Below are 18,960 nucleotides of genomic sequence, written 5' to 3'. Positions count from 1 at the left end.
CGGTACTAATTAAACTATAATTCTCCACTGCAAAATACACACAGTACAATAGTTGTAGAATTAAAAAAATCACACAGTAAAAAAATTAAAAGAAAATAACTACTATTTTTTAGTTAATGCCTGATGTTATAATGTTCATATAAATGGAAATAGAATTTATGGTATAATAAATGAAAACCCAACTTGTAACTAAATATGAGTGTAGCTGTACAATACCTAACTAGGTAACAAATGAAGTAGGAATGAATACAATTTTGAAAAGAAATGTTTTTTTTAACAAACCTATATACATAGAAGAATGCAAAAACCTATGTAAGCCCTTTTTTGAACTACACTGCAAATCATTTAAGTCTGATTGTAATTTGACTCCTTTGTTACACCATACATAATAGACCAGACTGGAAGAGATGAATTCGGTACAAATTAAACTATAATTCCCCACTGCAAAATTGTTAGAGTTGAAGCTAGGTTTATGTACACCTAGCTTGGCTAAAAAGAACACGCAGGAAGTCGATGTAGCTTTTGTGGAGGTTGGTTGTTGCTCCCCCCAAGCTGCTGTGAAGCAGCCTTATTTATTCAGGGGAAAACAATAGGATGGGAGGGGTCAGGAAGGCATCATGGGACATTGAGTAGATCACATGGGGGCCACATGGCCCAGAACAAAGGAAAGGCTAACTAGACAGAGGTTATCCTATCTGGTACCTAACTATAAGGAAAGCATAAATGTTAACTCTATGCACAACAATTCCAACATTTCCCCCCGGTTTAACATTTAATGCGTAAGACATCATGTATAGTAACTTATTCTGAATTTAATACTACACAGTCATAAGTAAGCATTTAGCACAAAACAGTTGGGAGACTCTTGGAACACTTAAGCATGAGTTAACATCTAATTCAAAATCATTATATAAATCAGCAACATCAACACATATACCCTTCGCTTTGGTTGCAAGTTGAGAGGACTGTAAAATTAACGTATATATGTTTAATCTTGCTGTACTTTATTTTGAAATGGAAGGAATCAAGGAGGCAAACGAAATCGACCAGGACCTTCATCAAGAAACCAAGGAAAATACCATCTTTCTTCTCTTGAGTGGACCCATCTAGAGCGGAAACGAATACTCGAGCAACTCGAGTAACTCGAGTTTAAAAACTGATCCGAGTAATTTTATTCACCTCGAGTAATCGTTTATTTTGACAGCTCTAAGCATCACATTTCGCTCGGACTACTTTTAATGCCGGACAACGCGCTGACGTCACGTGCGTAGAGGAAGAAGCAATTAAAAAATATAAAAAACATTTCCGCAGCCGACACCCGCTCCAAACTACGCCGACGTTGCTAAAAACTAGCCCGCATGATGTTAAGTTGGTAGCAGGTAGCATCTGAGGAGTCTCATAGAGATCACATGTATGTTGAACTAGATGCAATGTGATAGACTCTGCCGCGTCTGGGCAGCGTTAATAAACAGTGGCCATCTTAAAGCAGTAGCGCGCTAAGCGCTAATAAAGAGCGCTAAGCGCTAAAAAATAAAGATTAACGTTACTGTCTGAGTCACTAGCTCACGTAACGTTAGCCCTGCGGAGGGCTAGGTTTCTATAAATTAAGACCACTTTCGATGCGTGGCTAACGTGTCTTACATTAAGGCTTTAACATAACATAGCTTTGTGGAGTGATAAGGGTGTAAAATAAAAACTCAATAATGCTAACTATCAGTTTTAGCTTAGTAGTCATTGCTGGATAAAACACCAAGTAGCACTGGTCCCTAATGTGCTCCAATACAGCCTGTATCATACATTTATCTTGAACACTGCAAAAACACAAAATCCTATCAGGACTTACAGTTTAGAGTAGCGTAAAACTTAACTAGAACTTAAAAATGGCTTGACACAAATAGAAATTCAATTGAAACAGGTGGGAAAAAATCCTAACTTTTAAGTGATGTGTGTTATCAAGCGTAATGGCATTTTTAGGTATAAATATATATATTTTTTTTTATAAGATCTAAAGGTTTTTTGAGTGAAAGCAGTGAATTTGTCTTTTAATTCTAGTTACATCTGAGATGCAATTGTTGGCGGTTTTCAACAATATACATCGAAAATAAAGACATTGATTGACTGAAAATGGTTCAAGAGTAGATGAAATGTCTTGTTTTCTCATGTATATTTATAATTGCTCTTCACCTAAAAATATATTTGTTTTATCCGATTACTCGATTAATTGATAGAATTTTCAGTCGATTACTCGATTACTAAAATATTCGATAGCTGCAGCCCTAGACCCATCTTTGTTTGGCAGCTGTTGGTCAGTTCTTGTATAAAGTTCGTCATGGTCCACCCAGGAACCACATAGACGATGTTTCTCCATCTCACTGGCCACCAATCAGCTCCGCTAGCCACAGGTGAATCCTGCCAGCTCCACCACGGCAGTACAGGTTGGATGATGGGTGCCGTCATGGCTGCCGTAGCAACTGTTGCCGTGATGCCGGCCCACATCCTTCTCCGAGGCAGGGCTCTCTCAGGTCGCGCTGGTGGATGTCATTGTCTGTGGGGATGAGCAGTATTTTTGCGGTACCAGTGTTCGTACTGACCAAAAGTTTGAAGCAGGTGGTCCGGCAAAGAATGTGGGTCAACGCTTCCTTCTGCTTTCATTGATGAACTCCTGTCTGGATTTCAGTGCCTCGATTCCTGTCCATTTCAAACTTCCCTAGCCGATGCTAGCTGCTAATTCAGGAACTGTCTCTGCATAGATCTAAACCTTTGCATTACAATCACATCTGCATGTTTTGTCTTTATTCATACTTGCAAAATTATAAATAAACCCCATTTGCAAAAGTTAAAATCACATGCATTTGGAATTTAACTCCCAAAATTTCCCTTAAAGTTGTTTAACAAACAAACAAATAAACAAACAAAATTCATACAGGAAAGTTATCATTAACTATAAATCTACTTTTCCCCCGCTTTAGCCTTGTGTATCTATTACAGAAACACAGGGCTAAATCAAGTCTTTGTTTCTGCACCATTTTTTTTTTATTGTGCAGCAAACCACATGTACCTTTGTACATGCACATTAAATACCAAATCCAAATTATCCTTCCTCAAACTGTGAAGGCAAAACATTTTTAGCTGTTACCATGTCTGCAATTGGTTGCATTGCTTTATATTTTGCTACTTTGTCAGCAAATGCCTTCCCTCTCGCAATCTTGTCTGTGACGTTGGTGTGCACGTCACATTTACATACAGCCAATTGTTGAGGCAATTTGATCGCATCAAGTAGATTGACGAGCAAGTCCTTGTGTGTTACAGGTTTGCCAGTGGAAGTGATCACGCCTCTATTGTCCCAATATTCCGCAAAAGTATGAACAGAGGAAAAAGCGTCTTCACTATTAGTATAAATAGTGACTTTTTCACCTTTCATTAGTTTACTGGCTTCTGTTATCGCCACAAGCTCCGCATCTTGAGCTGAATAGGAACTGGGAAGCGACTCAGCTTTCAGAATTTTATCCAAAGTTACGACCACAAACCGTTTTCGAGTTTTACCCATGCAATCTGTTTTTGAGGACCCGTTGACAAACAACTCCACTGCTTCTGGCAAAGCTGTATTGGTCAGGTCTAATTGCGCTTCGGTGGATTGGTCGGCAACCTCCTGGCAATTGTGTGATTTTCCGTCACCTTCTGTGGGAAGAACAGTGGAAAAATTTAATGTCGTACATCTTTCCAAGGCCACATTTGCTGTACAAGACAAATGTCTTGCTGGCGATGTCGTAGACACATGTAACTTAGTTTGCATATCCTCTTCAACAGTTCTGATTTTGCCCATTTCGCCAATTAGGGTGTCGCATTCACCGTTTTCTACTTTGAGGGAACACAAACTATTTGATGAACTAGAATCAACAAAAACATCACCATCTAGTAATTGTTGTCTCCGTTTGATCAACAATTGTCCATATGGTGTGGGTACTAAGGCCAATTGTAATTTTGTCAATGCATCGCGTCCTAGCAAATTAACTCGACATTCAGGATACAGCAAGACACTGAGAGAGCATGAAAGGCCTTTCGGGTCTTTCATATGTACGTGGTTTGAGACAGGGATGGGGGAAGAGAGACCATTTGCTGCTCTGACCATCACTTTCCCCCCACTCAGTTTCACACCTGGAATAGGGTCACAGCATGTGGTCCTGCAAGAACCTGAATCACAGAGAAACGTCATCGGGGTGCCATTTACACATAATGTAATTTCTGGCTTACTTGGCATGTCATTTAAAAACAAATCGTCACAATATTTGTCGGCTGGGCTATTTTCTTCCAATTTGAAGTCATCTTCGTCAGAAAATAGTTGCGGTGAAACTAGTTGCAGTTTCATCGAATCGGCTAGATTAGTCTCTATTAATTTACATTCATCTTTGCCAGAAGCTAGTTGCGTTGAAGCTACTCGCAGTTCCATTGACTCTAGTCCTGCATTATTCTTCTGGCGCTTTTTGCAATTTCTAGCCCAGTGCCCTTTTTGCCCACAAAACCAACACTCATCGTTAAATCCCCTTCTATGACCTTTGCCAAAATTTCTCTTATGTGTATCTCCTTTTTCTGGAAACCTCTTTCCCCTTGAGTTATGCCCTCTTTTGTGTGCTTCTTGAAAAAACATTTCAACACCACCTTCTTTTGCAAATAGGTATACACCTGCGTTTTCTTTTTTGCAATTTCTATCAGCATGGATTGCATTTGTTATATACTCTTGTAGAGTACTAGTTGGATAGCCAATCTGATTTTTCGTGATCCAATCATGAATTCTCTTAGTGCTGTTTGCATGTAGAGCATTCTTTAATTGTTGTCTATACGGACCAGCATCATCATAATCTTCCATTAAACCACTGTGCTGTTCAAAAACTTCGGTCATACGAATAACAAAATCCTCAAATGATTCATCATTTCTTTGTTTTGTTTGACCAATTACACTATAATCGCCTCTCCGTTTGAATTTGGTTCTCAAACGCTGATTTAATTCGGTAATTCTCCTTGCGAGCTCTCTGTCATCATGAGCTAAAATATTCTCACCTCGTGTGGGAATATAATCACCTCGGACATGTCCCCAATCTTTGCCTAGAAGTGTCATATACACTTGTTGAGTTTCTACACCGTCCAAATGGTAAGATTCAATTAAGTGTTGCAAATCCTCAATACGATGGTTTACATTAATTTGAGGTTTTGTGACACCGTCTACCGCTTTTTTGACATCTTCAATGGTCCATGTACGATAAACTAACATTGTGGGATTTCGTCCATCAATGCAATTTGGATTCGCAACTTCAATCATCGGAAATGCATCGCTTACAATTGGATTTCCTCCCATTTCCGGTAAACTGTGTTGCATTTGGCTACGCGTCATAGTGTTACATTGAATTGTAAGCTCTGGATACAGTTTGGATATTGGAGGACAGACAGGGGTAGAGACGTGAGCACAGAGGGGTGCCTCTTGTGCATTAGGTGAGACCTCCCCATTTACAAATTCCCCCTCCTGCTGCGGAGAAGCAGGAGTTTGATTAGATCTCACAGTCACATTGTCCCTTTTAAATTTATTGTATGCTAAGATACCATTTGGCTTTGTCCGTTTCCTTGCTTCAGAAAGCCACCTATACGCCTCACATAAGCTAAATTTTTTCTGTCTATCTCTATTGCCACATGCTTTCGCCTTGATGCAATTTATAATAACTTCGATCTCTTCAAAGTCCAGTTCACCATTAAAGTTAAACTTTTTTCGCCATTCCTTTAAGTACTTTTCTGAACCTGGGTAATGTGCCTTCATATACATGCAATCATTATGTTCAAACTTTGCTGTTTTATTCCCCATGTTATCGATTTGGTGTAACGCTAACACACTAGCTCCAATTACAAGTTGGTGTCGAACACTGTTTTACACACGTTTTAACTCAGAAATGAGCATACTAGCAAACGTTTTAGCTAACGAAATACACAAAGGAACACAAGCTACATTAGCAACCAAACACATTTGAAAAACACATGTTAGAAGCAACCACGTGCTCAGCAACACACACACTGTGAAGCAGTTTAAACAAACTACACGTTCTCATTCACACCCCCTATTAGACTAACCGTCGTTCGGGTATTTATTCAAGTTCTGAGAGAATCTTGAAAGGGCCTTTATACTCTTGTATAAAACCTAGTACTTTTTTGAGTAACTTCTCAAGGATAGAATACCAAACCCAACTAAACCCCCTATAAGACAAAAGTCCTTTAGGTATTCTTCCAAGTCCTGATGAGACCCTCGGAAAGGCTTTTATACACGCGTATAAAACCTAGTAATTTATGAGTAACTTCTCAAGGAATACCAAACCTAATTTCTGAGAGTTACCGCTCTCAACGATTATACGAACCGTCCTAATTTTTACGAGTTACCGCTCGAAGGAAACCGTTGCAAAACCTATTTTAGTACGCTTTTACGAGTTACCGCTCGAAGGAATTTAATCTATTTTACACACACATTCATACAACAAAAACTAAACCTACCTCCCGCTTGTTCTTTTGCTGTACTTCGGCAACGTGTCAATCCTTGGACGCCAACAAACCAGAAAAATCACCTCACCTCAGTAAAAAGTTGAAACTTGATAGTGATAGTTCTTGCTGGCTGGCGTCGTCCAGATATGTTGCGTCCCGGCTCGAAAGGACCAGGAAAATGTTAAGAGTTGAAGCTAGGTTTATGTACACCTAGCTTGGCTAAAAAGAACACGCAGGAAGTCGATGTAGCTTTTGTGGAGGTTGGTTGCTGCTCCCCCCAAGCTGCTGTGAAGCAGCCTTATTTATTCAGGGGAAAACAATAGGATGGGAGGGGTCAGGAAGGCATCATGGGACATTGAGTAGATCACATGGGGGCCACATGGCCCAGAACAAAGGAAAGGCTAACTAGACAGAGGTTATCCTATCTGGTACCTAACTGTAAGGAAAGCATAAATGTTAACTGTATGCACAACAATTCCAACAAAAATACACTCAGTACAATAGTTGGAGAAGAAAAAATTCACACAGCAAAAAACATTAAAAGAAAATAACTACTCAGAGCTCTCGTGTGCCTTCACAAACTAAAACACAAGCTGATGCAATTTTAATCGAAGCTCCTGCTGCTTCATCTTTGGAAGTGTGTCGATAAGCTCTTGAATTGCCAGAAGACAGTGGTTTATTTTGTGGGTTGGTACATCGTTTCCGTTGAATTTAATGGCTTGGATAATCTCATTCTTCTGGTCTCCCACGGAGTCTCCCGTCTTTCGCTTTTTACCTGTATTAAAAAAAAGAGGTGGTTCATGCCATTACAACACAATCCTAGCATGTCCAACACAAACATCGGTTACGTCGATTAATAAACTTTATACGTACTAGGCGGCCTTTGTGGTGTGAGTGCCGGGGTGAGAGAGGAGGGGTCCTCAGCTAATTGTGGGTGGAAGGGGAGTAGCACAGAGCTCAACGGCTGGCCTTTCTGCGATGTGAACCATGGCTGGTATTTCAGGAGGCCAGTCCATTGAGGGTGAAGTCGCAGGACAGATAGGCTCTATGCAAGGAGTGGAGTCCCCCATCAAACTCCTATGTTCGTCTTGGCTCATGTTAAAAAAAAAAAAAAAAAGATATAGGTAAATAAAAAAAAACAACAACAACAAAAATACAGTAACAATGCTGCATTTGTCAGTGTCATATAGGGGTCATGGCATTCCTATGAGCAGATATGAAAAGTTTTTTGTTCCTTATTAATTGCTTCCATATCGCACAGAAACCTTAAATGCACATGCATTTGAAACTTTATGCACATACAAACGAACCGAAATTGGTAGAGGTCTTTCTCGATGCTACAAATTTATCAAGGAACGCCATTAAAATTGTGCATTTCCACGTCAACCGGTGTTGTGCCGAAAAAAAAAAAAAAAAAGAACAGCGCCGAACCAGCTGCTGCTCCGCTAAATAATTGTAAACAAATAAGCATAGCAGTTTTCCCGTTTTGTCCGAGTTGTCGGCTTTAAGTACTGTAGCCCGTAATTTAGCGTTTGCTACCTTTTTTATGTTAGCTTGCGTTAGCAGCGGCGTTAAGTACTTACCAGAAACATTGAGAACATCGCTTATTTCCCTCCAAGCAGCGTCCTTCTTGTTCCAGTCTTTCTATGTTGGCAACGTCGTGTTGTAAAGGACTTTATGGTCACTCACAGCAATTATCAAAGCGCCTTCCATTTTCTGAGTAGTTCGAAATGTTTGGACTTGTGTTCACCGGATGTGGTGGCAGGTTTCCGGCTCCGGGGCAGCTAAAGTCACGTGAATGAGAAAACGTATTTGATTGGCTGATTCCCTCTCGACGCCGAACTCTGCCGCAGAAAAGTTCAACCAAACCATCTCCTTGCGGCGCGTTAAATTTGACATGCGTCAGTCGATTTGGCGTCATCGCGACGCCCTGACGCGTGACGGCAGCTTGACGCGCCTATTGGCGCGTTTACATTGACTTTCAATGGAAACCCGACGCGCCACAAGCAAATGACGCGGCCGGTGTGAATGTAGCTTAAGTGTCCGGTTGGTCTGAACTGTTTTAATGTTTCACATTGAGAGTATTATATACTTCCATTGTGATCATTCAACAGACCTCGTTTATTATGACAAAGCAGTGAGCAGGAAGGGGCTATGGGACAGGAAGGGGCTATGGGGGAACAGAAGAAAAGAAACACAGGAGAAGAAAGAAAAAACACAAACAACAACAAGAAATACATAGAACGCCTACACTAAATATTAATATGTTGGTGCTATCGTCAGCTAGATGTATTTCCGGTTGACACCATGTGGCGGCAGCGCAGCCCATCCCTCCGCCCGAAAGGGGCCATCCCTCCCCCCCAGGGTCCAGGGTGGTCCCCTGCCTTCAGGGATGGAAAGAGGGGACGCACCACCAACCCCACCCCCGTCCGCCCACCAGGCCCACGAGCTACAGCCGCAGCCCCCCAGCTGGCACGCCACGGGACCCCCAGCGGCCCACCAAGCCCAGAGCAGGGCAGGGTCCCCCGCCGAGCAGGCAACATCCAGCCGATACACCGGCGCCCAGCCAGCGACCCGTGACGGAGCGCAGGGCGGATACCCAGTCAGGGAAGAGAGGGGAAGGCGGAGGCAGGAGAGAGCCGAGGAGCCGCTGCGGGGCGACGCGAGATTGGAGTCCCGACCTGTATTTATTTATTCAAATTTTGCACCCCAGGTCCTCCAAAAGTAACTTCACTGCTCGGAACCCTCAAAAGAAACTGCTAAGGTTTTAAGCCTGAGAGGTGTGGCTGGGACGCTGTCGCAGGAATTGCCATTATTACATGTACACCCGTGGGAGATCTTTTATGACAAACATTGCCCACAGACACACCAATGGCCTATCAGATTGAAACATTAATATTCATATATTGGATATTTAAATTGGAACCAGTCGGCCAAGTATTAGCGAGGTTCCACTTTTGCAGAGGCAGGCAGAAAGAACAAACTAAAATAGCTTGAAAAAGACATTCTTGCAAACGTGATAAATGGACATTAAAGATCAAGTATGCATTGTATTTTCTTGTATTTGCCTATATGAGAAAGACATTGGAGTTGTTTGCACTTTCTTTGCAGCCATGGAAGAGTTGAAACGTGACATGATAAATTACACCGATGGGAGGTTAAGAGCGTTTACATATCAGTTCCGCGATGAAGTCGAGCGGTAAGTGCCCAAGTCATCCATCATTAGTTCAGTGTCAGCCTCTTTGTTTGACAAGCCAAGGTAGTACGACCTGTAGAGTGCTGTATATTCATTCTTTAAAAACCTTTTTAATTGAACAATGTTAAATCATGTTTGTCTATGCAAATACAAGTCATTCTGATGACTATATTTTCAGAACTCTTGTGGCATTTTAGTCATGTCGTACACAAAACTGAACACCTATTAGTTGTAATGATTTCGGGTGTTTGTGTTAATGGTAGTATTTTTATAGTTTTGATTTTTTTGGTACTTTCTGGCACTTGAGCAACAGAATTAAAAGAGAAGAATTTGGATTTATGGATATTTGATGTCTGTTCTGTCTTTTCCCCCTCTTTTAAAGATTTAACAAAATTGTACAGGTGATGTTAGCAGGGGAATTTAAATTAGGTGTATACACTTAGTTATTCAATTAAAGCAAATCATTGATTTACACCTAGTAGAGGAAAGCTTATTCTGTCCTATGTATAAACTGTTTTTTTTCCTGTTCAGTGTAACGAATAATTTGGACGAGCGGATTAGAAGGGTTGTGCGCGAAGAGCTTGATATCCGAATGAGGGACCAGGGTGGAAGAGCGAGACGTGTTCCAACCCCTCCAGCCACTCTAGCCCTTCCAACCCCTCCAGCTCCTCCAGCCCCGAATCCACACCAACAAAAGCGAAATCATTTCCACCGGCTTGTCCGCGGCGAACGTTACCAAAGGGCGTTTGAAGAGGTAACACACAACATAATAACTTTGACATCAACAAAACCTAATATTTTTGGGCCTATTTGTGATATAGGACAATGCCCCTCATAAAAAATCAGTACTTTCATGCCAAAATATGTTGTCTTTATTAGTGACGCACGATAATACATTTTTCAACCGATACAGATAACCGATAATTTCCTCCTCGTTCCAACCGATAACCGATAATGTCAAGCCGATAATTCTATTAAAAGATGTATGTAAAATTTTAAAGTATACACAAGAGAAATTACTACTGTGCAAAAATATAATTTATTGCTCCTCTTTTTCAACATCAAATGTGAACAAGTAGTAAATTCCAACATCTAAATACAGATTGTCTGACATTGTGTAATGGTAAACTTTTGGCAACAATTACTTACAGAGTAAATACCTAAGTTGCACAAAAATGCGTTTAAAACTAAGCCATTCCTAACATATAACATTACTACACTTCAAAAACACACCTCCTTAAAACTAGTTAAATTCCCTTGTTTTCACCGTAAACCTTTGAAAATAAGTGAAATTATTTGCCAGCACTTCAAGTATATTTCCCTCAGATTTATTGAAGAAAAATATCTAGATGAAAATAAGCTTAACAGACTAATTTGAAGCAATAAATTATTATACTTAATCCTAAAAAAATGTTCAAGAATAGGTTTTTTTTTTTTTAGACGTATGGGCTTATAAGAACAAATGGCAATATTTACTTCAAGGAAGTGGAAAAATCTGGAGCATTCATCTGTTAATTAGTCTTTAAACACTCAAAACAAGATGGGGAAAAATATTTGTCATCAATTTACAGCGTACTTAATGCATTACTGATTCTTGTGAGTGGGTTTGGTGCATGTTACAATTAGCATCAAACCACTGTGCCGAAGCATGCTTGCTTGACATCACTTGTCCAAAAGTCCATGATGAAACTCATATAATCGGCATGTTTTTCATGAAGAATGGTGGTCATATAAACTCCTATTATTTTTTTATCCAGGGCTTGGGCTCCCGGTCACTTCGGTAAAAAAAACAAAACAAAACAAAAAAAACATCTCGTCCAGCATCCCCTCCCGCCTGTGCCCTTCAGTCCGTCCGGCCGCCGTAGTGCACGATGAGTTGAACCGGAGATGAGTGGTTCGTAGCGGTGTTATATCAGCCCGCCCCGGCCGTCTCGCCTCGGCGTATTCGGGGCAAGGCTCTGCTCTGGACGGGGGCGCGCGCTTCGCGTCCCTCACGCCGTGGGGGAACGCTCGAAAAACCGGGGTGTTCACCGGAGCTCCCGCCGTCGGGCAATCGGGCTCGGGCCGCCTGCCTGCCCCGCCGGCGGCCTGCCAGACCGGCGTGCTCCGTCGGAAGACAGCCACATGTCCACTATCGGTCTCCTTGCCGGTGTTTAGCCTTAAATGGAGTTTACCACCGGCTTTGGGATGCATTTCTAAACAACCCGACTCCGAGAAGGCCGCAGCATCTATCTATCGCCACAAGCCCCGTTTTTTAGCTTAGTTTATGTGTGTTTAGCTGTAGCATTCGCGCTAGCAGCAGCCTCGTATTTGTTCCAAAAATCTTTGTGATGCAGTTTTAAATGGCTGCTGGGTTAGTGGTATTGAATGAAGACTTTTTTCCGCCTCGAGGAGGAGGAACTTCTGCATTGCATGTTTTGCAGATTGCAAGAGCGACATTTGTTTACCATACGGAAAACGACCCACGTTAGTGATAGTACAGTTTACATTTGGTGGCCTAAACATGCACGATAACTCACCAAATTTTGCACATACATGCGGCTTTACGTAAATTTCGATAATCTTGCAACGTTATGAAAAGATGTAACAAAATGGCTCAGTGGTGCCCCCTTGAATTTTTCAACAAGGCAATTCTTATTATATCTTTTTCAACATAGAGCAATGAAATTTTGGGAGTCGATACCTTATGCAAAACTGCTCCAAAAAGTCTCTTGCAACCATATTCCAAACCCAACAGGAAATCGGGTATTTTGGATCGAATGTGACATTTTTATCGATTAACAGTGTGCACATTTGAGACCTTGTCACAGAGGGAGTAGGTTGGATCATCTTCAAAATTGGTGAGACTATTCAAGAGACATAGGAAATCTTAAATTTTCAAAACGGTAGGTTTTCATTCATTGGTCTTACCTGGGCGGGGTGCCAAAGTCGGCCATTTTTTCGTCAAACTGACAAATTCAGTAAATGACTAATAGCTCATTGACACAACGTTCAATCTTTTTCATATCTGGCATGTATGTGCGGTATCCCACCCTTAACACGAGTGCATTGAAATATTACCCATTAGGCCTAGCGCCCCCTAGTGGAAACAGGAAATGCATTTATTTATTTATTTATTTTTACGAAACAGGCTCCTCCTCCAAGGGAAAAAATCTATTGACCTCAAACCTGCATCACGGGAGCCTTAAGACATGTGTTCAGGTACCTGATGAAAAATATTAAGGTTTCGTTGAAGTAGAGGGTCTAGACAGGAAAGTGAAAATGACTGTTGACATTTTGTCTTTCCACGAGTTTTGAACAGTCATAACTTGGCAGATATACAACATATATGCGCCAAACGTCTCGTGCTTGTTGAGAGTCATACTCTGGAGGGTCCTGTAGGGGTCATTTGCATCAACCCTACAGCGCCAACTGGTGGCAATAGAAAGTCACTAATTTTTCAAATATATGTCCAGTTCTTTTCAGGTTGGTTATTGTAGTTTTATGACCTTTCAGGCATGAAAATCTCTCACCTTTCGGCGAAATTCGCCGTTTTGAAGTCAAAAAGGGCGACCTACGTGAATTGCGTAGATCCGAGGAGAAATTCTTTTTGGGAGGGGGGGGGGGGGGTCGGGAGGTTTTATTTAATTATTATTATTATTATCATCCTGTGATTAACTTAGTACGTAAACTGAGCACTTAAGAACACAGTCAGCAAATCCTTCTAGATGCTTCGCTGACGAGAACCAATCATCGGCCCAAGCTGCGTTCCATTATTCCAAACGCGCGCACACCATACGTGTACATGGAGTGCTCGGAGAGCCTTTGGTTGGATTGCAAAGCTGCGAAAACAAAAAGCAGGCCTTACCCACACCAGGGCAGACCAGAGCGCAGCATACACACTTGCCTGTATTTGCCAGCAGATTGAATTTGGTGAGTAATGGTTTCAATCGTTTTCACATTTTGCGATATAAAAAAGTTACTGCCATTCGTGGCAGCTTGCGTTGAACACTGCCAGAGCTAGCCAAATCTCCCATGAAAAAAAATTACCTCCCGTTAAATTGGCGTCAAGCTTGTGTATTTAGCGGTAATATAAATGAAGAAACACACTGTTGAGTCAAATTAAGCGGCTGCTCTCGGATGGAGGGGGGCGCCTCGTATCGCTCCCGTTGTTCGCCTGAGACGCGTTATTTTCGGCTGGGACTTGAGCTGACGGCACAACCCGACGAGTGGCAGGAATGACTCTTGCTTCTTAAAGCTTTTCAGAAATACAGGGATCCCTCGTTTTTCGCGGTTAATGGGGACCAGAACCCGCCGCAATAAGTGAAAGCCGCGAAGTAGCGCCCCCCCCCCCCCCATTTTTTTGTGCGTGTTCAATGTATTTATTCAGATTTTACATTGGAAAAAAGATACATGTATATAAGACATGTTTTTTCACTTTTTTCACCAAAGTATCATTTATAAATGGTTTTCAAGCACTTCAAAATGTAAGAATTATGATAAGTTTTAAACATGTCACCGCCCCACTGAATTATTTTTAAACAAGAATAAAGTAGTAAGAAAATGCTTGGCTTTATTAAATGCTTCATAGTGAGTCTACTCAAACCCTCTGAGGCTTTGTTAAACGGTGATTGACACATGTGCAGTTTTTCTTTTTATATATATATATTTTTTGTTTGAAGCAACTTATTTGATTGAATAATAAAGACACAAATGTCCTAGCCAAAATGTGGCCCAAACACAAAACAACATTACTTCAAAGGAAACATTTGTTTCAATCAAGAAAAATAGTTTTCAAATGCTTTTTTGTCTGAAATTTATTTTTGCAATCAAAAACACATTTTTTATTGAAGTGACTTTTTTTGGATTAAAAGTATAAACTGTATTTTGATTGAAGCAACTTTGTTTTTGATAGAAGTAACTTTGTTTTTTGATTGAATAATAAAAACACAAATCTACCTCCATCGTTATTGAGAGAAAGAAATTAAGAAAGCTTTAAAACTAAAAGCTTTTTTTTTTTATTTTATTTTATTTTTTTTTATATTTATATTTCATTACATAGACATGCCTCGTAGGGAAAGGAGATTGAGGGATAAAAAAAGGAGTTGGATGTGGCTGCTAAAGGCAGTGGATACCTCATCAGCTGGGTGAATAGCAGACCTAGTAAGAACAAGTTTGCAAGGATAGTCAGGTATTAAATACAATTATAAACGCAATTACAATGTTATTTTTCTATAAGATTTTATGTCATTGCTTTATTAATCATTAGGTGCTAGAGTTGTTAAGTATGGATAATAATGAGATAATAGTTTTGAGAAAACTGTGCTGTTGGTGGCTCAGTGACCATCTGATGTGGTTTGTTTGTTCTCAGATGAACAAGTTGAGGAAGGAAATTTTGGTGCAGAGGTTGAAGGAAGAAAAGAGGCAGACTGACTGAGTCACAGCCAGAAAGTGTTGATGACAGTTATGATTTCTATTCACCGTTGCCCCGTCCCAATTAAAGTATGTCACAGTCGCAGCCAATTATTATCTAAAGCTGGTTAAAATTGAAGTTATGTTGTTTTAAGGTGTATTAAATACTTGTTCATGTGCCCCTTTTGATCTACGAGCACCTGCCCCTCCACCGGTCTCTGCACGGCCCTGCTGAAACACAGTGTGGGTTGACAGAGCTCAATATTTTGTTGGGGTGTACAGTGTACTGGAACATATTTCCTCCACACCCTTCTCACCTTTTTAACCCCTGACCCATTTTCATGCCTGCCTTTTGTAATACTTATTTTACGGCGCATGTCCACATGTCTCCGTCTGTTACCGTGATGACCCATTGTTCGCCATTAAAAGGAATTTTTTTTTTTCAGAGACTCAGGCAGCTTATAGAGCCACAGAATTCGGCACACTTGGTCGAATTAGTAGAAAATTCATTTTGGTTTTGAATGAGGGCTTGGCTGCACAGCTCAGTAGTGCCTCCTTTTTTGTAGCACTCTCCCCAATAAGGTTTTTTAGGTGTGTGAATGTAACGAGGCGGCTTTCGAGCATGTAAGGTTCTCATGAGATAATTACAGAGCCTTTTTTTTTTCTTCAGGTCAAATGAAAACGGCCAATTTGGAGGGCTGAACATGCACGAAAAGTCACCAAAATTTGCACATACATGCGGCTTCGCGTAAATTTAGATAATCTTGCGTCGTTACGAAAAAATGTCAAACAATGGCTCAGTGGCGCCCCCTTGACCCTTAAAAATTTCAACAAGGCCTCACCTTTCAGGTTTTCAACGTAGAGGGATGAAATTTGGGGAGTAGATACCTTATGCCTAAGTGATCAAAAAAGCCTCTGCACCCATATTCCAAATCCAACAGGAAGTTGGGTATTTTGGATCGAATGTGAACTTTTTATCGGTTCACAGTAGGAGTTTAGATTTGGAGGCTCAAACATGCACGAAAACTCACCTAAATTGGCACATACATGCAACTTTGCATAAATTTTGATAATCTACGAAAAAATTTAACAAAATGGCTCAGTGGCGCCCCCTTGAAATTTTCAAAAAGGCCTCTCCTATTAGCTTTTTCCAACGTAGAATGATGAAATTTGGGGAGTCGATACATTGCGCAAAACTGCTCCAAAAAGTCTCTTGCACCCATATTCCAAACCCAACAGGAAGTCGGAAATTTTAGATCAAATGTGAAATTTTATCGATTTACATTTGAGACCTTGTTGCCGAGGGAAATAGTTGATCGTCTTCAAAATTGGTCAGACTATTTAGGAGACATATGAGATCTTAAGTTTTCAAAATGGTGAGTTTTCCTTCAAGGGTCTGACCTGGGCGCGGTCCCAAAGTCGGCCATTTTATGGGCAAAACACCAAATTCAGAAAATGATTAAAAAAAACTACCTGATACAACGTTCAATCCTTTTCATATCAAGCATGTATATGAGATATCCCAGCCTGAACACGACTGCATTGAAATATTACGCATTAGGCCTGGCGCCGCCTAGTGGGAACAGGAAATGCCCTTCTTTACTAAACAGGCTCCTCCCCCAGGGGAAAAAAATTTATTGACCTCAAACCTGCATCAGGGGAGCCTTAAGACCTGTGTTCAGCTGCCTGATGAAAAATATTGAGGTTTCGTTGAAGCGGAGGGGTCCAAACAGGAAAGTGAAAATGACCGTCAACAATTTGTCTCGCCAAAAACTTTGAACAGTCATAACTCGGCAGATGTTATACAACATGTCTGTGCCAAACTTCCCGTGCTTGTTGAAAGTCATACCCTGAAGGGTCCTGTAGGGGTCATTTGCATCAACCCTACAGTGCCAACTAGTGGCGACAGAAAGGAGTTTTAAAAAAGGCCTCTCCTATTAAGTTTTTCCAACATAGAGCAATGAAATTTGGGGAGTCGATACCTCATGCTTAACTGCTCCAAAAAGCCTCTTGCACCCAAATTCTAAATCCAACAGGAAATCGGGTCTTTTGGATCGAATGTGAAATTTTTATCAGTTCACAGTACGAGTTTATATTTGGAGGCTTGAACATGCACGAAACCTCACCAAAATTTGCACTAACACGCGGCTTTGCGTAACTTTCGATAATCGTGTAACGTTACGAAAAAATCTAAAAGTGGCGCCTGCTTGAATTTTTCAAAAAGGCCTCTCCATTTAGGTTTTTGGAACGTTAAGTGATGAAATTCAGGCAGTCAATACGTTGTGCAAAACTGCTCCAAAAAGTCTCTTGCGCGCACATTCCAAACCCAACAGGAAATCGGGTATTTTGGATTGAATGTGAAATTTTTATCGATTTACAGGGTGCACGTTTGAGACCTTGGCACTTAGGGATTTAGTTGAATCCTCCTCAAAATTGGTGAGAATGTTCATGAGACATATGAGATCTTAAGTTCTCAAAATGATGAGTTTTCAGTCACGGGCCTAACCTGGGCGGGGTGCCAAAGTCGTCCATTTTTTGGCAAAACACCAAATTCAGAAAATGACTAAAAACACTGTGATCTTTTTCATATTTAGCGTGTATATGAGATACCCCAGCCTGAATACGACTGCTTGAAATAGTACCCATTAGGCCTGGCGCCCCTTAGTGGGAACAGGAAATGCCCTTCTTTACGAGACAGGCTCTTCTCCTAGGGGAAAAAAATCTGTTGACCTCAAACCTGCATCATGGGAGCCTTAAGACATGTGTTCAGGTGCCTGATGAAAAATATTTAGGGTTTTGTTGAAGCGGGGGGGGGGGTCCAAAATGGAAAGTGAAAAAGTGAAAATGACCGTCAACATTTGGTCTCGCCAAAACATTTGAACAGTCATAACTTGGCAGATGTTATACAACATGTCTGTGCCAAACTTCCCGTGCTTGTTGTGAGTCATATCCTGAAGGGTTTTGTAGGGGTCATTTGCATCAACCCTACAGTGCCAACTAGTGGCGACAGAAAGAAGTTTTAAAAAAGGCCTCTCCTATTAAGTTTTTTCAACGTAGAGCAATGAAATTTGGGGAGTCGATACCTCATGCTTAACTGCTCCAAAAAGCCTCTTGCACCCAAATTCTAAATCCAACAGGAAATCGGGTATTTTGGATCGAATGTGAAAGTTTTATCAGTTCACAGTACGAGTTTACATTTGGAGGCTTGAACATGCACGAAACCTCACCAAAATTTGCACTAACACGCGGCTTTGCGTAACTTTCGATAATTGTGTAACGTTACGAAAAAATCTAACAAAAGTGGCGCCCGCTTGAATTTTTCAAAAAGGCCTCTCAATTTAGGTTTTTGGAACGTAGAGTAATGAAATTCAGGCAGTCACGTTGTGCAAAACTGCTCCAAAAAGTCTCTTGCATGCACATTCCAAACCCAACAGGAAATCGGGTATTTTGGATTGAATGTGAAATTTTTATCGATTTACAGGGTGCACATTTGAGACCTTGGCACTTAGGGATTTAGTTGAATCCTCCTCAAAATTGGTGAGAATGTTCATGAGACATATGAGATCTTAAGTTCTCAAAATGATGAGTTTTCAGTCACGGGCCTAACCTGGGCGGGGTGCCAAAGTCGGCCATTTTTTGGCAAAACACCAAATTCAGAAAATGACTAAAAACACTGTGATCTTTTTCATACTTAGCGTGTATATGAGATACCCCAGCCTGAACACGACTGACTGCATTGAAATACTACCCATTAGGCCTGGCTCCCCTTAGTGGGAACAGGAAATGCCCTTCTTTACGAGACAGGCTCTTCTCCAAGGGGAAAAAAATCTGTTGACCTCAAACCTGCATCAGGGGAGCCT

At 41.0% G+C, this 18,960-nt stretch overlaps 1 protein-coding gene across 2 annotated transcripts in view; it reads left to right on the top strand.

The window, feature by feature from the left end:
* LOC130916744 (uncharacterized) overlaps positions 1 to 18,960 on the top strand; it is a 93,298-nt gene that overhangs the window by 31,861 nt on the left and 42,477 nt on the right. For both annotated transcript variants that reach the window (XM_057837685.1, XM_057837686.1), the window contains 2 exons: positions 9,625 to 9,712; positions 10,241 to 10,463. In XM_057837685.1, the coding sequence (XP_057693668.1) occupies positions 9,625 to 9,712; positions 10,241 to 10,463 (311 nt within the window). The remainder of the gene's footprint in view (positions 1 to 9,624; positions 9,713 to 10,240; positions 10,464 to 18,960) is intronic.

The sequence above is a fragment of the Corythoichthys intestinalis genome, chromosome 5, assembly GCF_030265065.1.
Source record: "Corythoichthys intestinalis isolate RoL2023-P3 chromosome 5, ASM3026506v1, whole genome shotgun sequence".
Classification (NCBI taxonomy): domain Eukaryota; kingdom Metazoa; phylum Chordata; class Actinopteri; order Syngnathiformes; family Syngnathidae; genus Corythoichthys; species Corythoichthys intestinalis.
This window is presented reverse-complemented; position numbering and strand designations above follow the sequence as displayed.